General features: G+C 37.8%; 1 protein-coding gene across 2 annotated transcripts in view; it reads left to right on the top strand.

The window, feature by feature from the left end:
• Nucleotides 1-19,641, top strand: part of specc1la (sperm antigen with calponin homology and coiled-coil domains 1-like a) — a 52,234-nt gene extending 32,593 nt beyond the window's left edge. For both annotated transcript variants that reach the window (XM_036562804.1, XM_036562805.1), the window contains 3 exons: nucleotides 448-564; nucleotides 706-765; nucleotides 17,103-19,641. In XM_036562804.1, coding sequence (XP_036418697.1) covers nucleotides 448-564; nucleotides 706-765; nucleotides 17,103-17,192 — 267 coding nt within the window. In that variant the 3' untranslated portion in view covers nucleotides 17,193-19,641. The remainder of the gene's footprint in view (nucleotides 1-447; nucleotides 565-705; nucleotides 766-17,102) is intronic.
• Nucleotides 19,642-20,440: the final 799 nt, after the last annotated feature.

The raw sequence follows: 20,440 nt of genomic DNA, 5'->3' as shown, positions 1-20,440 counted from the left end.
CAGTGTGGGTTGTTGATTGGTGCTGGTTGTTTGTTAACTCTTATAATTAATAGAATGCCCATTCTCCACAGTGCATTGTCAGGTCTCCATGATGCATATTTTCCATCACAGTATCACAATGTATTGTTACACCCTTACATAAGTATATGGTTCTTACCAAAGCATACAATACCCTTACTGTTTTACACTTCTCTTCAGAACTTGAGAACTTGGAGATGTATAATCTAGCAGTAATATTATTGTTTGGTCTAGGTGTGACCTGATGGCCGCGATATGAAACAGGCATATAACTCTGTAATATTAAGAGACCAAGTACTTTTCAATTTTTGTGGAACCAGGTTTAACAAAAAGATGTGTGTGCATTATTTTGATATGTGTCAAATGTATTTCAGTGTATTTTTTTGCCAGTTTTATTCAGGTATTCCAATATTTCTGCCTGATTAACAGAACATTGATATAACCAACTTCAGCAGCAGCTGGAATGATGGACTGGCCTTCTGTGCTGTTCTTCACACATACCTACCAGCTCATATACCATATCAGGAACTCACTAGCCTGGACAAGGCAAGCACTGCATTAGGACTGACACATAATAAGTATACCTACAAGTATCTACAAATGTTTCTTGGAATCTCAGAATCTTAGAATATACTGCAGTTGAAAAAATTTATCACATTCTGACAGAGTGTTGTTTTTTGCTTTTAGAGACGTAACTTCTCTCTGGCTTTCCAGGCAGCTGAAAGCGTAGGAATCAAGTCCACTTTGGTAAGAGTCTACTGATTAGTAAAACTGTATATGGCAGTAGACTATGAAAATTAATTTACTGATTTTGACCATTGAAATATTCTTTAAATATTTCTATGTATTATTATTATTATTATTATTATTATTATTATTGTTATTAGGGTTCAAGCACGCAGTGCGTAGAACCCTATTGTTTTTGCTCGGATTTTTCTTCTTCTTCTTCTTATTATTATTATTATTATTAGGGTCCAAGCACGCAAGTGCGTAGGACCCTATTGTTTTTGTTAGAGTTTTTCTTATTATTAGGGTTCAAGCATGCAATGCATTGAACCCTATTGAAATTGTCAAGATTTTTCTTATTAGGGTTCAAGCATGCAATGCATTGAACCCTATTGTTTTTGTCAAGATTTTTCTTATTATTATTATTAGGGTTCAAGCATGCAATGCATTGAACCCTATTGAAATTGTGCGGATTTTTCTTATTATTATTATTAGGGTTCAAGCATGCAATGCATTGAACCCTATTGAAATTGTCAAGATTTTTCTTATTATTAGGGTCCAAGCACGCAAGTGTGTAGGACCCTATTGTTTTTGTTAGAGTTTTTCTTCTTCTTATTATTATTATTAGGGTTCAAGCACGAAGTGCGTAGAACCCTATTGGAATTGTGCGGATTTTTCTTATTATTATTAGGGTTCAAGCACGAAGTGCGTAGAACCCTATTGGAATTGTGCGGATTTTTCTTATTATTAGGGTTCAAGCATGCAATGCATTGAACCCTATTGGAATTGTGAGAATTTTTCTTATTATTATTAGGGTTCAAGCATGCAATGCATTGAACCCTATTGAAATTGTCAAGATTTTTCTTATTATTATTATTATTATTTTTCTGCCCTGAAACGGAATGCACAGCCCAAACCGTAAGTCCTAGAGACACCAAACTTGGTCAATAGGTAGTAGTCCCTCCCGCTACTCAGGCGCAAGAAATCAGCCCAGTCGGCCACAAGGGGGCGCTACAGCGCAGGCCAACGCGTTTGGGTCTGTATCTCCTAAACCAGATTTTTGCCAGACAAGCCATATTTTTTTCCTGATTCTATGGGTCCAAATAAACCATTTGGCTATTTTGATTATTAAGCTCCGCCCACTTAGATTTTTCGCAATACTGCAAAATGTGCGAAACCTACTTTTGTGTACTAGTCCTCCAATCTTTGCCCAATCCTCATGTGTTTGGTGTCAAAAAATTCAGAAGAGTGTCCTGGTCAATAATTATCAAAAACATTTCAAGTTTTCCATACAACATGGCTGCTATATGCAAATGAACCCTTCTGGATAAATTCAAAATAATTCAGAATTAATTGAAAAATCTGTAACTCAAGAATCCTTCAGCCAAAAAATTTCAAACTATATAGGGCATGTCAGTAGCCCATTCTGAGGTAGCCATTCGATTTTTGTGTCCATAAGTAATTAGGGGGCGGAGCAACAAAAACAGGGCATTTTCTCTGCCTCAGTCCACTAAAATGACCAACTTTCTATTTACATGTTATGTCAAAAATTGCACTGCTTGTCTTTTATTTTGGCTTATTCTTTCAAAGATTTCACTATACAAAGACTTACTATACAAAGGCTTGAGGCCTGTTTAGGCCTAATATAATAGAAGGCTTGAGGCCTTTTTAGGCCTAATGGGCGAAACCAAAAGCTTGAGGCCTTTTTAGGCCTAATGGGCTAAACCAGAAGCTTGAGGCCTTTTTAGGCCTAATGGGCTAAACCTGCAGAAGGGCCCGTACTGCTGTTGCGTGCTTGAACCCGCTCATTGCCGCTTGCGGCTATATTTATTATTATTATTATTATTATTATTTTTCTGCCCTGAAACGGAATGCACAGCCCAAACCGTAAGTCCTAGAGACACCAAACTTGGTCAATAGGTAGTAGTCCCTCCCGCTACTCAGGCGCAAGGAATCAGCCCAGTCGGCCACAAGGGGGCGCTACAGCGCAGGTCAACACGTTTGGGTCTATATCTCCTAAACTAGATTTTTGCCAGAAAAGCCATATTTTTTTCCTGATTCTATGGGTCCAAATAAACCTTTTGGCTATTTTGATTATTTAGCTCCGCCCACTTAGATTTTTCGCAATACTGCAAAATGTGCGAAACCTACTTTTGTGTACTAGTCCTCCAATCTTTGCCCAATCCTCATGTGTTTGGTGTCAAAAAATTCAGAAGAGTGTCCTGGTCAATAATTATCAAAAACATTTCAAGTTTTCCATACAACATGGCTGCTATATGCAAATGAACCCTTCTGGATAAATTCAAAATAATTCAGAATTAATTGAAAAATCTGTAACTCAAGAATCCTTCAGCCAAAAAATTTCAAACTATATAGGGCATGTCAGTAGCCCATTCTGAGGTAGCCATTCGATTTTTGTGTCCATAAGTAATTAGGGGGCGGAGCAACAAAAACAGGGCATTTTCTCTGCCTCTGAACATCCGATCAAGCTGAAACTTTGCATCCAGCATTCTCTCCCCAGTCTACAAGTGTGCATTGAAGGACAATTGAATACATCGAAATTTGTGGTCGCCATCGGCCAATAAGCATTCAGCAGGCCATTTGACAGGCTTAACATTGACCAATCATGACGAAACTTGACTAGTGTCTATATCTAGCCACTTTCTAACAACCAGTCGAGTTTCAAAAGATTTGACCACTGGGGGGCGCTATTTCAAAAAATTACACATTATTACATGTTATTACAATATTATTACAATTTTCGCCTACAACCTATTGTACTACCATGTGACAAACAATTTTGCCTATACATGTTTATTAAAAATCTGTATCCTTTTTTTGTAAGAGATAAATGTTTCAAAACCCTACTTTTTGAACTAGTCTCTGGATTTTGATCCAATATTTTCAAAATTGGTCTAGAACAATTCTTTGGCCTCTCTAAGTAAATAATTATCAAAAACATTTTGACTTTTCTACTCAGGGTCATGTGGATTAATCACTAAATTCCTGCGTACGTGGTATTGTTAGCTTGATTAGCTATAACTCACCAGCCATTGGTCAGATCATGTCCAAACTTTGAGGATTTATACATATTTGGACTCTAATGGTGTATGCCAATTTTGGTCCACATTGGCCTTTGGGTGTGCCTTAGCACTCAAAAACACTGAAAAATCAATGAAAATGCTATTACAATGTTATTACAAGGTCCACATATAAACTATTGGTGTCATATGACTCAGTCCACTAAAATGACCAACTTTCTATTTACATGTTATGTCAAAAATTGCACTGCTTGTCTTTTATTTTGGCTTATTCTTTCAAAGATTTCACTATACAAAGACTTACTATACAAAGGCTTGAGGCCTGTTTAGGCCTAATATAATAGAAGGCTTGAGGCCTTTTTAGGCCTAATGGGCGAAACCAAAAGCTTGAGGCCTTTTTAGGCCTAATGGGCTAAACCAGAAGCTTGAGGCCTTTTTAGGCCTAATGGGCTAAACCTGCAGAAGGGCCCGTACTGCTGTTGCGTGCTTGAACCCGCTCATTGCCGCTTGCGGCTATATTTATTATTATTATTATTATTATTATTTTTCTGCCCTGAAACGGAATGCACAGCCCAAACCGTAAGTCCTAGAGACACCAAACTTGGTCAATAGGTAGTAGTCCCTCCCGCTACTCAGGCGCAAGGAATCAGCCCAGTCGGCCACAAGGGGGCGCTACAGCGCAGGTCAACACGTTTGGGTCTATATCTCCTAAACTAGATTTTTGCCAGAAAAGCCATATTTTTTTCCTGATTCTATGGGTCCAAATAAACCTTTTGGCTATTTTGATTATTTAGCTCCGCCCACTTAGATTTTTCGCAATACTGCAAAATGTGCGAAACCTACTTTTGTGTACTAGTCCTCCAATCTTTGCCCAATCCTCATGTGTTTGGTGTCAAAAAATTCAGAAGAGTGTCCTGGTCAATAATTATCAAAAACATTTCAAGTTTTCCATACAACATGGCTGCTATATGCAAATGAACCCTTCTGGATAAATTCAAAATAATTCAGAATTAATTGAAAAATCTGTAACTCAAGAATCCTTCAGCCAAAAAATTTCAAACTATATAGGGCATGTCAGTAGCCCATTCTGAGGTAGCCATTCGATTTTTGTGTCCATAAGTAATTAGGGGGCGGAGCAACAAAAACAGGGCATTTTCTCTGCCTCTGAACATCCGATCAAGCTGAAACTTTGCATCCAGCATTCTCTCGCCAGTCTACAAGTGTGCATTGAAGGTTGTTTGGATACATCGAAATTTGTGGTCGCCATCGGCCAATAAGCATTCAGCAGGCCATTTGACAGGCTTAACATTGACCAATCATGACGAAACTTGACTAGTGTCTATATCTAGCCACTTTCTAACAACCAGTCGAGTTTCAAAAGATTTGACCACTGGGGGGCGCTATTTCAAAAAATTACATATTATTACATGTTATTACAATATTATTACAATCTTCACCTACAGCCTATTGTATTACCATGTGACAAACAATTTTGCCTATACATGTTTATTAAAAATCTGTATCGTTTTTTTGTAATAGATAAATGTTTCAAAACCCTACTTTTCGAACTAGTCTCTGGATTTTGATCCAATTTTGTCAAAGTTTGTCTAGAACAATTCTGTGGCATCTCTAGGTAAATAATTATCAAAAACATTTTGACTTTTCTACTCAGGGTCATGTGGATTAATCACTAAATTCCTGCGTACGTGGTATTGTTAGCTTGATTAGCTATAACTCACCAGCCATTGGTCAGATCATGTCCAAACTTTGAGGATTTATACATATTTGGACTCTAATGGTGTATGCCAATTTTGGTCCACATTGGCCTTTGGGTGTGCCTTAGCACTCAAAAACACTGAAAAATCAATGAAAATGCTATTACAATGTTATTACAAGGTCCACATATAAACTATTGGTGTCATATGACTCAGTCCACTAAAATGACCAACTTTCTATTTACATGTTATGTCAAAAATTGCACTGCTTGTCTTTTATTTTGGCTTATTCTTTCAAAGATTTCACTATACAAAGACTTACTATACAAAGGCTTGAGGCCTGTTTAGGCCTAATATAATAGAAGGCTTGAGGCCTTTTTAGGCCTAATGGGCGAAACCAAAAGCTTGAGGCCTTTTTAGGCCTAATGGCCTAAACCAGAAGCTTGAGGCCTTTTTAGGCCTAATGGGCTAAACCTGCAGAAGGGCCCGTACTGCTGTTGCGTGCTTGAACCCGCTCATTGCCGCTTGCGGCTATATTTATTATTATTATTATTATTATTTTTCTGCCCTGAAACGGAATGCACAGCCCAAACCGTAAGTCCTAGAGACACCAAACTTGGTCAATAGGTAGTAGTCCCTCCCGCTACTCAGGCGCAAGGAATCAGCCCAGTCGGCCACAAGGGGGCGCTACAGCGCAGGTCAACACGTTTGGGTCTATATCTCCTAAACTAGATTTTTGCCAGAAAAGCCATATTTTTTTCCTGATTCTATGGGTCCAAATAAACCTTTTGGCTATTTTGATTATTTAGCTCCGCCCACTTAGATTTTTCGCAATACTGCAAAATGTGCGAAACCTACTTTTGTGTACTAGTCCTCCAATCTTTGCCCAATCCTCATGGCTTTGGTGTCAAAAAATTCAGAAGAGTGTCCTGGTCAATAATTATCAAAAACATTTCAAGTTTTCCATACAACATGGCTGCTATATGCAAATGAACCCTTCTGGATAAATTCAAAATAATTCAGAATTAATTGAAAAATCTGTAACTCAAGAATCCTTCAGCCAAAAAATTTCAAACTATATAGGGCATGTCAGTAGCCCATTCTGAGGTAGCCATTCGATTTTTGTGTCCATAAGTAATTAGGGGGCGGAGCAACAAAAACAGGGCATTTTCTCTGCCTCTGAACATCCGATCAAGCTGAAACTTTGCATCCAGCATTCTCTCGCCAGTCTACAAGTGTGCATTGAAGGTTGTTTGGATACATCGAAATTTGTGGTCGCCATCGGCCAATAAGCATTCAGCAGGCCATTTGACAGGCTTAACATTGACCAATCATGACGAAACTTGACTGGTGTCTATATCTAGCCACTTTCTAACAACCAGTCGAGTTTCAAAAGATTTGACCACTGGGGGGCGCTATTTCAAAAAATTACATATTATTACATGTTATTACAATATTATTACAATCTTCACCTACAGCCTATTGTATTACCATGTGACAAACAATTTTGCCTATACATGTTTATTAAAAATCTGTATCGTTTTTTTGTAATAGATAAATGTTTCAAAACCCTACTTTTCGAACTAGTCTCTGGATTTTGATCCAATTTTGTCAAAGTTTGTCTAGAACAATTCTGTGGCATCTCTAGGTAAATAATTATCAAAAACATTTTGACTTTTCTACTCAGGGTCATGTGGATTAATCACCAAATTCCTGCATATGTGGCATTGTTAGCTTGGTTAGCTATAACTCATCAGTCATTGGTCAGATCATGTTCAAACTTTGAGGATTTATACAAATTGAGATTCTAATGGAGCACACCAAGTTTGGTCCAGATTGGCCTTTGGGGGTCCTTCAGCACTCAAAAACACTGAAAAATCAATAAAAATGCTATTACAATGTTATTACAAGGCCCACATATAAACAAATGGTGCCATGTGACTCAGTCCACTAAGATGAACAACTTTCTAATTACATGTTATGTCAAAAATTGCACTGCTTGTCTTTTATTTTGGATTATTCATTCAAAGATTTCACTATACAAAGACTTACTATACAAAGGCTTGAGGCTTTTCTAGGCTTAATATAATAAAAGCTTGAGGCCTTTTTAGGCCTAATGGGCGAAACCAAAACCTTGAGGCCTTTTTAGGCCTAATGGCCTAAACCAGAAGCTTGAGGCCTTTTTAGGCCTAATGGGCTAAACCTGCAGGAGGGCCCGTACTGCTGTTGCGTGCTTGAACCCGCTCATTGCCGCTTGCGGCTATATTTATTATTATTATTTTTCTGCCCTGAAACGGAACGCACAGCCCAAACCGTCAGTCCTAGAGACACCAAACTTGGTCAATAGGTAGTAGTCCCTCCCGCTACTCAGGCGCAAGGAATTAGCCCAGTTGGCCACAAGGGGGCGCTACAGCGCAGGCCAACGCGTTTGGGTCTATATCTCCTAAACCAGATTTTTGCCAGACAAGCCATATTTTTTTCCTGGTTCTATGGGTCCAAATAAACCTTTTGGCTATTTTGATTATTTAGCTCCGCCCACTTAGATTTTTCGCAATACTGCAAAATGTGCGAAACCTACTTTTGTGTACTAGTCCTCCAATCTTTGCCCAATCCTCATGGCTTTGGTGTCAAAAAATTCAGAAGAGTGTCCTGGTCAATAATTATCAAAAACATTTCAAGTTTTCCATACAACATGGCTGCTATATGCAAATGAACCCTTCTGGATAAATTCAAAATAATTCAGAATTAATTGAAAAATCTGTAACTCAAGAATCCTTCAGCCAAAAAATTTCAAACTTCACAGGCCATGTCAGTAGCCCATTCTGAGGTAGCCATTCGATTTTTGTGCGCATAAGTAATTAGGGGGCGGAGCAACAAAAACAGGGCATTTTCTCTGCCTCTGAACATCCGATCAAGCTGAAACTTTGCATCCAGCATTCTCTCGCCAGTCTACAAGTGTGCATTGAAGGTTGTTTGGATACATCGAAATTTGTGGTCGCCATCGGCCAATAAGCATTCAGCAGGCCATTTGACAGGCTTAACATTGACCAATCATGACGAAACTTGACTGGTGTCTATATCTAGCCACTTTCTAACAACCAGTCGAGTTTCAAAAGATTTGACCACTGGGGGGCGCTATTTCAAAAAATTACATATTATTACATGTTATTACAATATTATTACAATCTTCACCTACAGCCTATTGTATTACCATGTGACAAACAATTTTGCCTATACATGTTTATTAAAAATCTGTATCGTTTTTTTGTAATAGATAAATGTTTCAAAACCCTACTTTTTGAACTAGTCTCTGGATTTTGATCCAATCTTTTCAAAATTGGTCTAGAACAATTCTTTGGCATCTCTAGGTACATAATTATCACAAACATTTTGATTTTTCTACTCAGGGTCATGTGGATTAATCACTACATTCCTGCATACGTGGCATTGTTAGCTTGATTAGCTATAACTCATCAGTTATTGGTCAGATCATGTTCAAACTTTGAGGATTTATACAAATTGAGATTCTAATGGAGTATGCCAAGTTTGGTCCAGATTGGCCTTTGGGGGTGCTTCAGCACTCAAAAACACTGAAAAATCAATAAAAATGCTATTACAATGTTATTACAAGGTCCACATATAAACAATTGGTGTCATGTGACTCAGTCCACTAAGATGAACAACTTTCTAATTACATGTTATGTCAAAAATTGCACTGCTTGTTTTTTATTTTAACTTATTCATTCAAAGATTTCACTATACAAAGACTTACTATACAAAGGCTTGAGGCCTGTTTAGGCCTAATATAATAAAAGGCTTGAGGCCTTTTTAGGCCTAATGGGCGAAACCAACAGCTTGAGGCCTTTTTAGGCCTAATGGCCTAAACCAGAAGCTTGAGGCCTTTTTAGGCCTAATGGGCTAAACCTGCAGAAGAGCCCGTACTGCCGTTGCATGCTTGAACCCGCTCATTGCCGCTTGCGGCTATATTTATTAGGGTTCAAGCATGCAATGCATTGAACCCTATTGAAATTGTCAAGATTTTTCTTATTAGGGTTCAAGCATGCAATGCATTGAACCCTATTGGAATTGTGAGAATTTTTCTTCTTATTATTATTATTATTTTTCTGCCCTGAAACGGAACGCACAGCCCAAACCGTAAGTCCTAGAGACACCAAACTTGGTCAATAGGTAGTAGTCCCTCCCGCTACTCAGGCGCAAGAAATCAGCCCAGTCGACCACAAGGGGGCGCTACAGCGAAGGCCAACGCGTTTGGGTCTATATCTCCTAAACCAGATTTTTGCCAGACAAGCCATATTTTTTTCCTGGTTCTATGGGTCCAAATAAACCTTTTGGCTATTTTGATTATTTAGCTCCGCCCACTTAGATTTTTCGCAATACTGCAAAATGTGCGAAACCTACTTTTGCGAACTAGTCCTCCAATTTTTGCCCGATCCTCATCCCATTTGGTGTCAAAAAATTCAGAAGAGCCTCAAGGTCAATAATTATCAAAAACATTTTAAGTTTTCCATACAGCAATGGCTGCCATATGCAAATGAACCCTTCTGGACAAATTCAAAATAATTCAGAATTAATTGAAAAATCTCTAACTCAAGAATCCTTCAGTCAAAAAATTTCAAACTTCACAGGCCATGTCGGTAGCCCATTCTGAGGTAGCCATTCGATTTTTGTGCGCATAAGTAATTAGGGGGCGGAGCAACAAAAACAGGGCATTTTCTCTGCAGCCGTACAACCTATCAAGCTCAAACTTTGCACGCAGCATCATTGGGCCACATTACAAGTGCGACTATAAGGACATTTGGATACATTGAAGCTTGAGGCCTTTTTAGGCCTAATGGCCTAAACCAGAAGCTTGAGGCCTTTTTAGGCCTAATGGGCAAAACCTGCAGAAGGGCCCGTACTGCTGTTGCGTGCTTGAACCCGCTCATTGCCGCTTGCGGCTATATTTATTATTATTATTCTTTTTCTCCGATAAAACGAATCGCCCAGACCAAACCGTAAGTCCTAGAGACATTAAACTTGGTCAATAGGTAGTAGTCCCTCCCGCTACTCAGGTTCGCGAAATGAGCCCAATCGGCCTAAAGGTGGCGCTATTGCGCAACACAACGCGTTTGGCTCCATAATTCCTTCCCCAGATTTTTGCCAGACATGACATATTTTTTTCCTGATTCCTTGGGTCCAACAAAACAACTTTGTAATTTGGACCATTAAGCTCCGCCCACTTAGATTTTGAGCTAATTTGCATAATAGGTGAAACCTACTTTTGTGAACTAGTCCTACAGTTTTCATCCAATCCTCATGTTTTTGGTGTCAAAAAATTCAGAAGAGCCTGAACCTCAATAATTATCCAGCACATTTTTAATTCTTTACTCAAAATGGCTGCCATATGCAAATTAATCCTTCTGGAAAAATCAAAGTAATTCTTATTTAATTGAAAAATCTGTAACTCGAGAATCCTTCACCCAAAAAATTTGAAACTTGACAGGTTTATTCCTAAAGAGACTCTGAGGACACCTATCAATTTTTGTGCGCATAAGTCATTAGGGGGCGCTGTAAATGCTATGTAGCTGTTTCTCAGCATCCGTACATCCGATCAAGTTGAAACTTAGCAAGTACCATCTATTCCAAAGACTATAAGTGAATCTTTCAGGACACTTTGAAATATTTAAATTTGTGGCCGCCATCGGCCAATAAGCTTTCAGCAGCCATTTGACAGGCTTAGCATTGGCCAATCCTTATGATGCTTGATATCTATCTATCTCTGTCTCACCACCTTCTAACAACCTGTGAAGTTTCAAAATATTTGGCCACTGGGGGGGCGCTATTACAGAAAATCAAGTATATCTTGTACAGATTGTTATTTTTGGTCAAGTAACTTAGATGCCCTCATGCAGTGCAGTGTTCCAAACCATTTTGTCATTTGAAGTCTATTAAAAAAGTGCTTAGTTTTTTTTCAATCGTCAAATGTTTGAAATTAGCACTTTTCGAACTACTCCGTGGAATTTGAAGCTACCTTCTCAAACCTAGTCTAGAAATACTCTGTAGCCTCTCTAGGTAAATAATTATCCAGCACATTTTCCATTTTTTGCTCATTGTGGTCTCCCTCCTTCACTAAATCATTGCGGCCATAGCATTGCTAGCTTAAATTGCTATAACTCATCAGTCCTTGGTCCGAACATCTCAAAACTTTAAGTTTGTTTATACATTGAGACTCTGATGTGGCTTGCAAAATTTGTTCCTAATTGGCCAATAGGGGGCGCTTTAGCACTCAAAAACACCTAAAATCTTTAAAAATGTTGTTACAACAATACTACAAAGTCTACAGATAAATAAGGTGTCATTTGATTCAGTTCACTGATCTGAATGACTTTGTAATTACATGTTATATCATAAATTGTGCTCCTTTTCTGGTATTTTGAATTATTCATTTAAAGACTACAGCTTGTAATACCAAGGTCAAAAGGTCAATCTGAACAAAACTCAATGAAAATCTTTGACAAAGGTCCCTGATCAATATTCATAACATTTGAAGACCTTTGAACCAATTTTGACCCACTTTCACTGAGGTCCTTTATGCTTAAAAGGCCCTTATGGGTGCATTGGTTCTGTTTATGTCCTGCTTGTCAAAGCCTTTAACATGGAGAAACTAAATACTTTGCAAACACAACAAAGTCAGAAATGTTACCATTACTCATGTATTTCTACAAACCTTTTTAGATCAGTAAATTGAAATATAAACATATATTAGGTTTTAAAGCCCGTGCTCATTGTTCTTGACAAATGAAGGCCTGTTGATAAACTCTGATTTCTTTTTGGCCTCTCTGCCTCGAAGGCCCAAAGTGTGTTAGGCCTTATTAGTCCTATTAGGCTTAAAGTGCATGAGAGTTTCTTGTGCTTATGCGTGCTTGGACCCGCTCATTGCCGCTTGCGGCTATATTTCTTCTTTTTATTATTCTTTTTCTCCGATAAAATGAATCGCCCAGACCAAACCGTAAGTCCTAGAGACATGAAACTTGGTCAATAGGTAGTAGTCCCTCCCGCTACTCAGGTTCGCGAAATGAGCCCAATCGGCCTAAAGATGGCGCTATTGCGCAACACGACGCGTTTGGCTCCATAATTCCTTCCCCAGATTTTTGCCAGACCTGACATATTTTTTTCCTGATTCCTTGGGTCCAAGAAAACAACTTTGTAATTTGGACCATTAAGCTCCGCCCACTTAGATTTTGAGCTAATTTGCATAATATGCGAACCCTACTTTTGCGAACTAGTCCTACAGTTTTCATCCAATCCTCATGTTTTTGGTGTCAAAAAATTCAGAAGAGCCTGAACCTCAATAATTATCCAGCACATTTTTAATTCTTTACTCAAAATGGCTGCCATATGCAAATTAATCCTTCTGGAAAAATCAAAGTAATTCTTATTTAATTGAAAAATCTGTAACTCGAGAATCCTTCACCCAAAAAATTTGAAACTTGACAGGCTTATTCCTAAAGAGACTCTGAGGACACCTATCAATTTTTGTGTGCATAAGTCATTAGGGGGCGCTGTAAATGCTATGTAGCTGTTTCTCAGCATCCGTACATCCGATCAAGTTGAAACTTAGCAAGTACCATCTATTCCAAAGACTATAAGTGAATCTTTCAGGACACTTTGAAATATTTAAATTTGTGGCCGCCATCGGCCAATAAGCTTTCAGCAGCCATTTGACAGGCTTAGCATTGGCCAATCCTTATGATGCTTGATATCTATCTATCTCTGTCTCACCACCTTCTAACAACCTGTGAAGTTTCAAAATATTTGGCCACTGGGGGGGCGCTATTACAGAAAATCAAGTATATCTTGTACAGATTGTTATTTTTGGTCAAGTAACTTAGATGCCCTCATGCAGTGCAGTGTTCCAAACCATTTTGTCATTTGAAGTCTATTAAAAAAGTGCTTAGTTTTTTTTCAATCGTCAAATGTTTGAAATTAGCACTTTTCGAACTACTCCGTGGAATTTGAAGCTACCTTCTCAAACCTAGTCTAGAAATACTCTGTAGCCTCTCTAGGTAAATAATTATCCAGCACATTTTCCATTTTTTGCTCATTGTGGTCTCCCTCCTTCACTAAATCATTGCGGCCATAGCATTGCTAGCTTAAATTGCTATAACTCATCAGTCCTTGGTCCGAACATCTCAAAACTTTAAGTTTGTTTATACATTGAGACTCTGATGTGGCTTGCAAAATTTGTTCCTAATTGGCCGATAGGGGGCGCTTTAGCACTCAAAAACACCTAAAATCTTTAAAAATGTTGTTACAACAATACTACAAAGTCTACAGATAAATAAGGTGTCATTTGATTCAGTTCACTGATCTGAATGACTTTGTAATTACATGTTATATCATAAATTGTGCTCCTTTTCTGGTATTTTGAATTATTCATTTAAAGACTACAGCTTGTAATACCAAGGTCAAAAGGTCAATCTGAACAAAACTCAATGAAAATCTTTGACAAAGGTCCCTGATCAATATTCATAACATTTGAAGACCTTTGAACCAATTTTGACCCACTTTCACTGAGGTCCTTTATGCTTAAAAGGCCCTTATGGGTGCATTGGTTCTGTTTATGTCCTGCTTGTCAAAGCCTTTAACATGGAGAAACTAAATACTTTGCAAACACAACAAAGTCAGAAATGTAACCATTACTCATGTATTTCTACAAACCTTTTTAGATCAGTAAATTGAAATATAAACATATATTAGGTTTTAAAGCCCGTGCTCATTGTTCTTGACAAATGAAGGCCTGTTGATAAACTCTGATTTCTTTTTGGCCTCTCTGCCTCGAAGGCCCAAAGTGTGTTAGGCCTTATTAGTCCTATTAGGCTTAAAGTGCATGAGAGTTTCTTGTGCTTATGCGTGCTTGGACCCGCTCATTGCCGCTTACGGCTATATTCATTATTCTTTTTCTCCTAAAAAACGTGTTGTGGAGAACAGACCGTAAGGCCTAGAGACACCAAACTTGGTGGGTAGATGTAGTTTGTGTGCATCTTGCCAGGCAACAAAAATGACCCCGATTGGCCAAAGGGGGGCGCTATAAAGCATCAAAACACGTTTTGCTTCATAACTTCTACACCATGATGTGTAGAGACAAAATTCTTTTTTTGGCTGATTCCTTGGGTCAAGCCAAACAACTTTGCCTCTTGGACCATTTAGCTCCGCCCACTTTGATTTTTTGCTAATTTGCATAATATGCAAAACCTACTTTTGCAAACTAGTTCTAGGGTTTTCACTCAATCCTCATGTTTCTGGTATCAAAAATTCAAAAGAGTGTGAATCTCAATAATTATCAAAAAAATGTTGACTTTTGTAAACAATATGGCTGCCATATGCTAATGAACCCTTCTGAAATAGCTTATAATTCATTTAAAACTCTATAAGTGGAGAATGCTTCTGCCTTAAATATTGAAACTTGACCTGCACATTTATTACAAGATTCTGTGGTAGCCTATGAATTTTGGTGGGCATATGTCATTAGTGGGTGGGGCAATTGCCAATTAACTGTTTCTCAGCATCCGTGCATCCGATTGAGCTGAAACTTGGCAGGTAGCATCTACTAGACAGACTATAAGTGAATTTTGAAGTACAATTTGATTCATTGAAATTTATGGCCGCCATCAGCCAATCAGCATTCAGTAGGCTTTTGACAGGCTTAACATTGATCAATCATGACCAAACTTGAATGATGTCTATAGCTAGCCACTTTCTAACAACCAGTCGAGTTTCAAAAGATTTGACCACTGGGGGCGCTATTTCAAAAATTTACATATTATTACATGTTATTACAATATTATTATAATTTTCGCCTAGAGCCTATTGTATTACAGTGGGACAAACAATTTTGCCTATACATGTTTATTAAAAATCTGTATAGTTTTTTTGTAATAGATAAATGTTTGAAAACCCTACTTTTCGAACTAGTCTCTGGATTTTGATCCAATTTTTCAACAATTGCACTGCTTGTCTTTTAATTTGGCTTATTCATTCAAAGATTTCACTACACAAAGACTCACTATACAAAGGCTTGAGGCCTGTTTAGGCCTAATATAATAGAAGGCTTGAGGCCTTTTTAGGCCTAATGGGCGAAACAAAAAGCTTGAGGCCTTTTTAGGCCTAATGGCCTAAACCAGAAGCTTGAGGCCTTTTTAGGCCTAATGGGCTAAACCTGCAGAAGGGCCCATACTGCTGTTGCGTGCTTGAACCCGCTCATTGCCGCTTGCGGCTATATTTATTATTATTATTGAAAGATTTCTGCTTGTCCTCATCCCTCTACACCTCTATCCTTGGAAACCTATATGGAGCATTGTTTCAAGCTGTTCATGTTTTGGCTGCTTTGAAGCTATTACCAAACTTGATGTGCCGGTTATGAGTGTGAATGCGATGTGCTTGTCTGTTTTTCACCTTCATGCCATCCTTTACACAGTTATTTTCATTTCTTACATTTCATCCTATTGACTACTTTTGATATTGCAATGCCCTCATGTTCATATAACTAACAAGTTAGAACCTCCACATTTAGTAGTCACATTAAGGCTGTGCTGACTCACATATACACCACTTTGTTTTCTTCAGGCATTATCCCATAGAAATCCTTTTATTTTCACCTTCACTTGAATTTTCAAGGTAGCCATAAAACCTGATAGAAAGATTGAGCTATTGATTGAAAGAACATGGTCATCCTCTAAATATGATTTTCTTTCTTTATTCTTCCCCATTGTCTCATAGTAACTCATTACTTTAATTATGCATTTTTAAGCTAATACCAAAAAATCTGATAGAAAGATTCAGCTGCTTAAACAAAAGAACATTAATGTATTTCATGCTGAAAATACTCATTTGTGTAACCTGCTTTCCTGTCTTTTATGTCTTTTGTCCTCCCTTTGAAAAACCCGTTCATTTTATTTTTTAAGGTAGGCTGCTGATGCAAAGCATAAAACTGGAACACTTAATCATGACTTTTGAAATGCTATTTTGTGAGATATACAAACCAAACCTTATAAAGAGTTTTAGCTGTTCACTCAAAGCTTATTTTATTTCAGCATTTCATACTGATTGTACATGTCTGTTTAAACTCGTATCCATTTTTTCATCCCTCAGTCCTTTTATAAAACCCATTCATTTTCATGCTTCTTCAGTATTTGATTACCCTTACCCTGATTTTTTTTATCCCTCCATCATTGCATAGTCCACCATACTATTGATATCACACATCTATGCATTGCGCTGTCCTTTCTTTCCTTTCATTCCTCCTATAGAATCTCAGTAATATTCATATGTAATTTTCCATAAATCTGTAAAAATCTATTTGTTACATCTGTTAACTAAAAAAGAATAAATAAAAACCCACGTTCTTCAAAAAAGAAAGAAAAAAGTATGAAAAGTGATTATATCATTATTATTATTAAATTATTGAAGTATCTTGGTGTGTCAACATTTTATGTTTTTAGGTTATTTTTCTTTTTTTGACTTTTAAGATTAGCTACTGTAGTGGCAGTTAGATCTTTGTCTCTCCCACCCTCTCTCTCAATTGTTCTCTTTGTTTCCTTAGGATATCAATGAAATGGTCCATACCGAAAGACCAGACTGGCAATGTGTAATGACGTATGTCACTGCTATATACAAGTACTTTGAGACCTGAGAACATCGCTTTATCTGACCAAGCCACTCTGGTCACTGTCTCTGACCAAGGTTTTCCAACCAAAACCACCCCTCACACTTGTAACTTCAAAAATAAGGAACTGAGTTGATCAAAAAACTACATACTGTCCTGTTTTATTAGTTTGCCATTTCTTCATTGGTCCTGTGTAGGTTCCTCAGTTTGGGTGACATGAGATGGATTCAAACTACAGAGACTGTGAGGAACCTGAGTAGCCTTTGTGCCTTCTCCTTTTTTCCTTCTTAGCTTTAGACACAGTCAAATGCAGTGTGGAAATTAGCAAGTCAAACCTTAAAGTGCTTCGAGCTTAATAAGGGCTTAGGACGAAAGACCAAAATGATCCAGAGCAGAACTGGGATTGTGAACCACTGATCAGCCATAAAAGTATTGGCATTTTTGTTTGCTGTAGGGTGTTTGGTAATCTACATAGACACCAACTGATCTAGTGTTTCTTCTGAAATCAAGCAGCCCACTCGCAACCCTACCCACACCCCTTTTGCTGTAGTAATAGCTTCTACTCTTCAAGAATGGCTTTACACTACATGTAGGAACACTGCTAATTTTTTAATTTTTTAAAAACTTTTTAGATGTTCATATTCAATTTTACATTATAATATAATAATAAAGTACAGTACGACGTTCTTTTATTCATTTTTGGAAACATGAATAGCGCTTATAACCCAGTAGCCAATTATTGTGAAAATTCATAGGTTAGTAGACAGTCCCTAGCTTTACGTACTATTCAAGTAATGTGATGATTGGCCAGGGCTAAACCTGTAAAATTCCTGGTGATATGTGATTGGCCAATAGTGGCAGTGTTTTTCCAATTATTGAGCCATCATTTGAAACCCTATTATAACCTAGCTTATGAATTGGAGAAGTGGTTGTTCAGAAACAGTAATTTGTGTTTTTGCTACCGCAAATATCAGAAGAAGAATTATAATAAGAAAAATTCTAACAAAAAAGTTAGAGGTCCAGCAACGTGCGCTTGGACTTCTAATGAAGTACACATTTATTTTCTGGCCAAAATAAAACATTGGTGTGTACAGAAAGGCATTAAAAGCACAGTGTGTTGTTTTCCTTTTACCGATTATGAGGTAACAAATAACAGTTCCCTCTGCTGGATGTTTGCAATCAATTTCCTGTAGCATTCTTCAAGCCCTAATAGATGTGTGTCGCTATTTTGTAGTCCCAAAGCCCAAAATAAGAAACTCCAGGTCTAGGCTCATTTTGCCTATGGGAAAAATTAATGGTATTTTTAAAAAAACTGTCTCACCTTGTGATAAACAAAAAAGTTTCAAACTTGATTTGTTTTGCCATATGTATGTTTCACACAAATGTCATTGGGTCCTCTGAATTATGAGGTCGTTAATTTACATGCAAGCTAACACTTGTGCGCTTGAATTGGGATTATAAAGCCCATTGTAGACTATGCAATAACAGTGGTCTTGTATGTATATTGCAGGGCACACTGCACACGATTTTGTAAATTAAATCTTGGCCATATTCTGTGGCAGACTGTACAAAGTCACATGCAGCAAGTCAGATCATAAGATAAAGATTTTGGAAAGAAACTTTTATGCTGAAAAATGAGGTTATCCATAAAAAAATGCCTTTGCATAATAATGACAATGTTTTTCACTAAGGCACTACATTGACCGCTGTGGAGCATATCTCATTAAACATTAAAAGTCCACAGGTTTTAACTTGCAGTTAACATCTTTTTTGATTATAGAGTGTACCAGTGCCTTAAGTATGGAAACAATGTTAAAATACCCAATACAAACCATAAAGCTTTGTCTAGTGTGGTAGTTGGGTGGCTTGGGCAGTAGTAGCCTGCAATTTAAGTAGCTGTTGATTCCTCACCTGCATGATAAAGGTCAGTTCATGCAAATGAGGTTTGCACAGCGTTGTATAGCGAGAAGCTCCATGGTGGTCAAACTGGTCCAGAAGGATCTATCTATCTATCTATCTATCTATCTATGTATCTATCTATCTATCTATCTATCTATCTTATTTTTAACATTTCTGTTGAAATATATACATGTAGTTCTGAATACAGAGCTTGGTGTATTATTATTTCAATACTGTGCATTCTGTGTATTTTCAAAAATAATTTACATTGCACCTAAATCTAATCAAATCTGTGTGAAATTTGCGATTTCATAGTGCATTGAATTGTTTCCTAAAAATAATAATTGAGCCATTGTGATATTTTAGAGGCTTCCATCCCTGATCATTGCATTTTATTACTGCATGGCAAATTCAGTTCTGGCTTAAACACTGATTCCAAACATTTGTGCAGCAGTGTATACATTATAAGGTCACAGTAAAGATATTGTGTAATGTACTATGTATTTGAAAAGCTCATATTGTCCCATAGTGGAATACTGTTCTCTCAACTTGTCTCAATAAATTTGAAATTTTTGAAGCGCTGCATTCATTTCTGACTTTATGAAGCTGATCTTTCTTCATATTCCAGCAGTGAAGTGCACAACAGCTGAAGAAAGCAAAATCTGCACAAGACATTATTTGTGTCTTAGAATTAATCAAAATCATGTACACCGATGAGCCAAAACATTATGACTTGCCTAAGATGCTGTTGGTCCACTGGGTGCCACCAAAACTGCTCTGACCCAGGTTCTACAAGACCTCTGACCCTGTGGTGTCTGACAAGATGTTCAATCAAACTTGTTATTCCAGGACATCCCACAGATGCTTAATCAGACTGAGGTCTGGGAAATTTGGAGGCCAGGGCAACACCTTGACAATCTTCATCATGTTCCTCAAACCATTCCCAAACAACATGTGTAGTGTGGCATGGCGCATTCCCCTACTGAAAGAGGCCGCTGCCATCAGGGCATATCATTGCTATGAAGAGGTGTACCTGGTCTACAACAATGTTTAAGTAGGTGGTATGTATGAAACTGATGTCCACACAAATGCCTGGACCAAGGGTTTCCCAGGAGATCATTGCCCAGAACATTACGCTCCCTTCACTGAGTCTTATCAGACCAGGTGAACTTCATTCATTGCTTCAAAGTCCAGTTCTGACGTATGCATGCCCATGGTAGGCGCTTTCAGGGATGGACATTGGGCAATCCGACCGGTCTGTGGTTACTCAGCCCCTTATGCAGCAAGGTGTGATGTAATTATTCTGTTAATCTATTTCGGAAAAAATTTTAATTAAAAAAAATCTTACTTTTTTTTTTTCCTCCCTCGCCTTCTGC

Source organism: Colossoma macropomum, unplaced genomic scaffold, assembly GCF_904425465.1.
Source record: "Colossoma macropomum unplaced genomic scaffold, Colossoma_macropomum, whole genome shotgun sequence".
In the NCBI taxonomy this organism is placed as follows: domain Eukaryota; kingdom Metazoa; phylum Chordata; class Actinopteri; order Characiformes; family Serrasalmidae; genus Colossoma; species Colossoma macropomum.
This window is presented reverse-complemented; position numbering and strand designations above follow the sequence as displayed.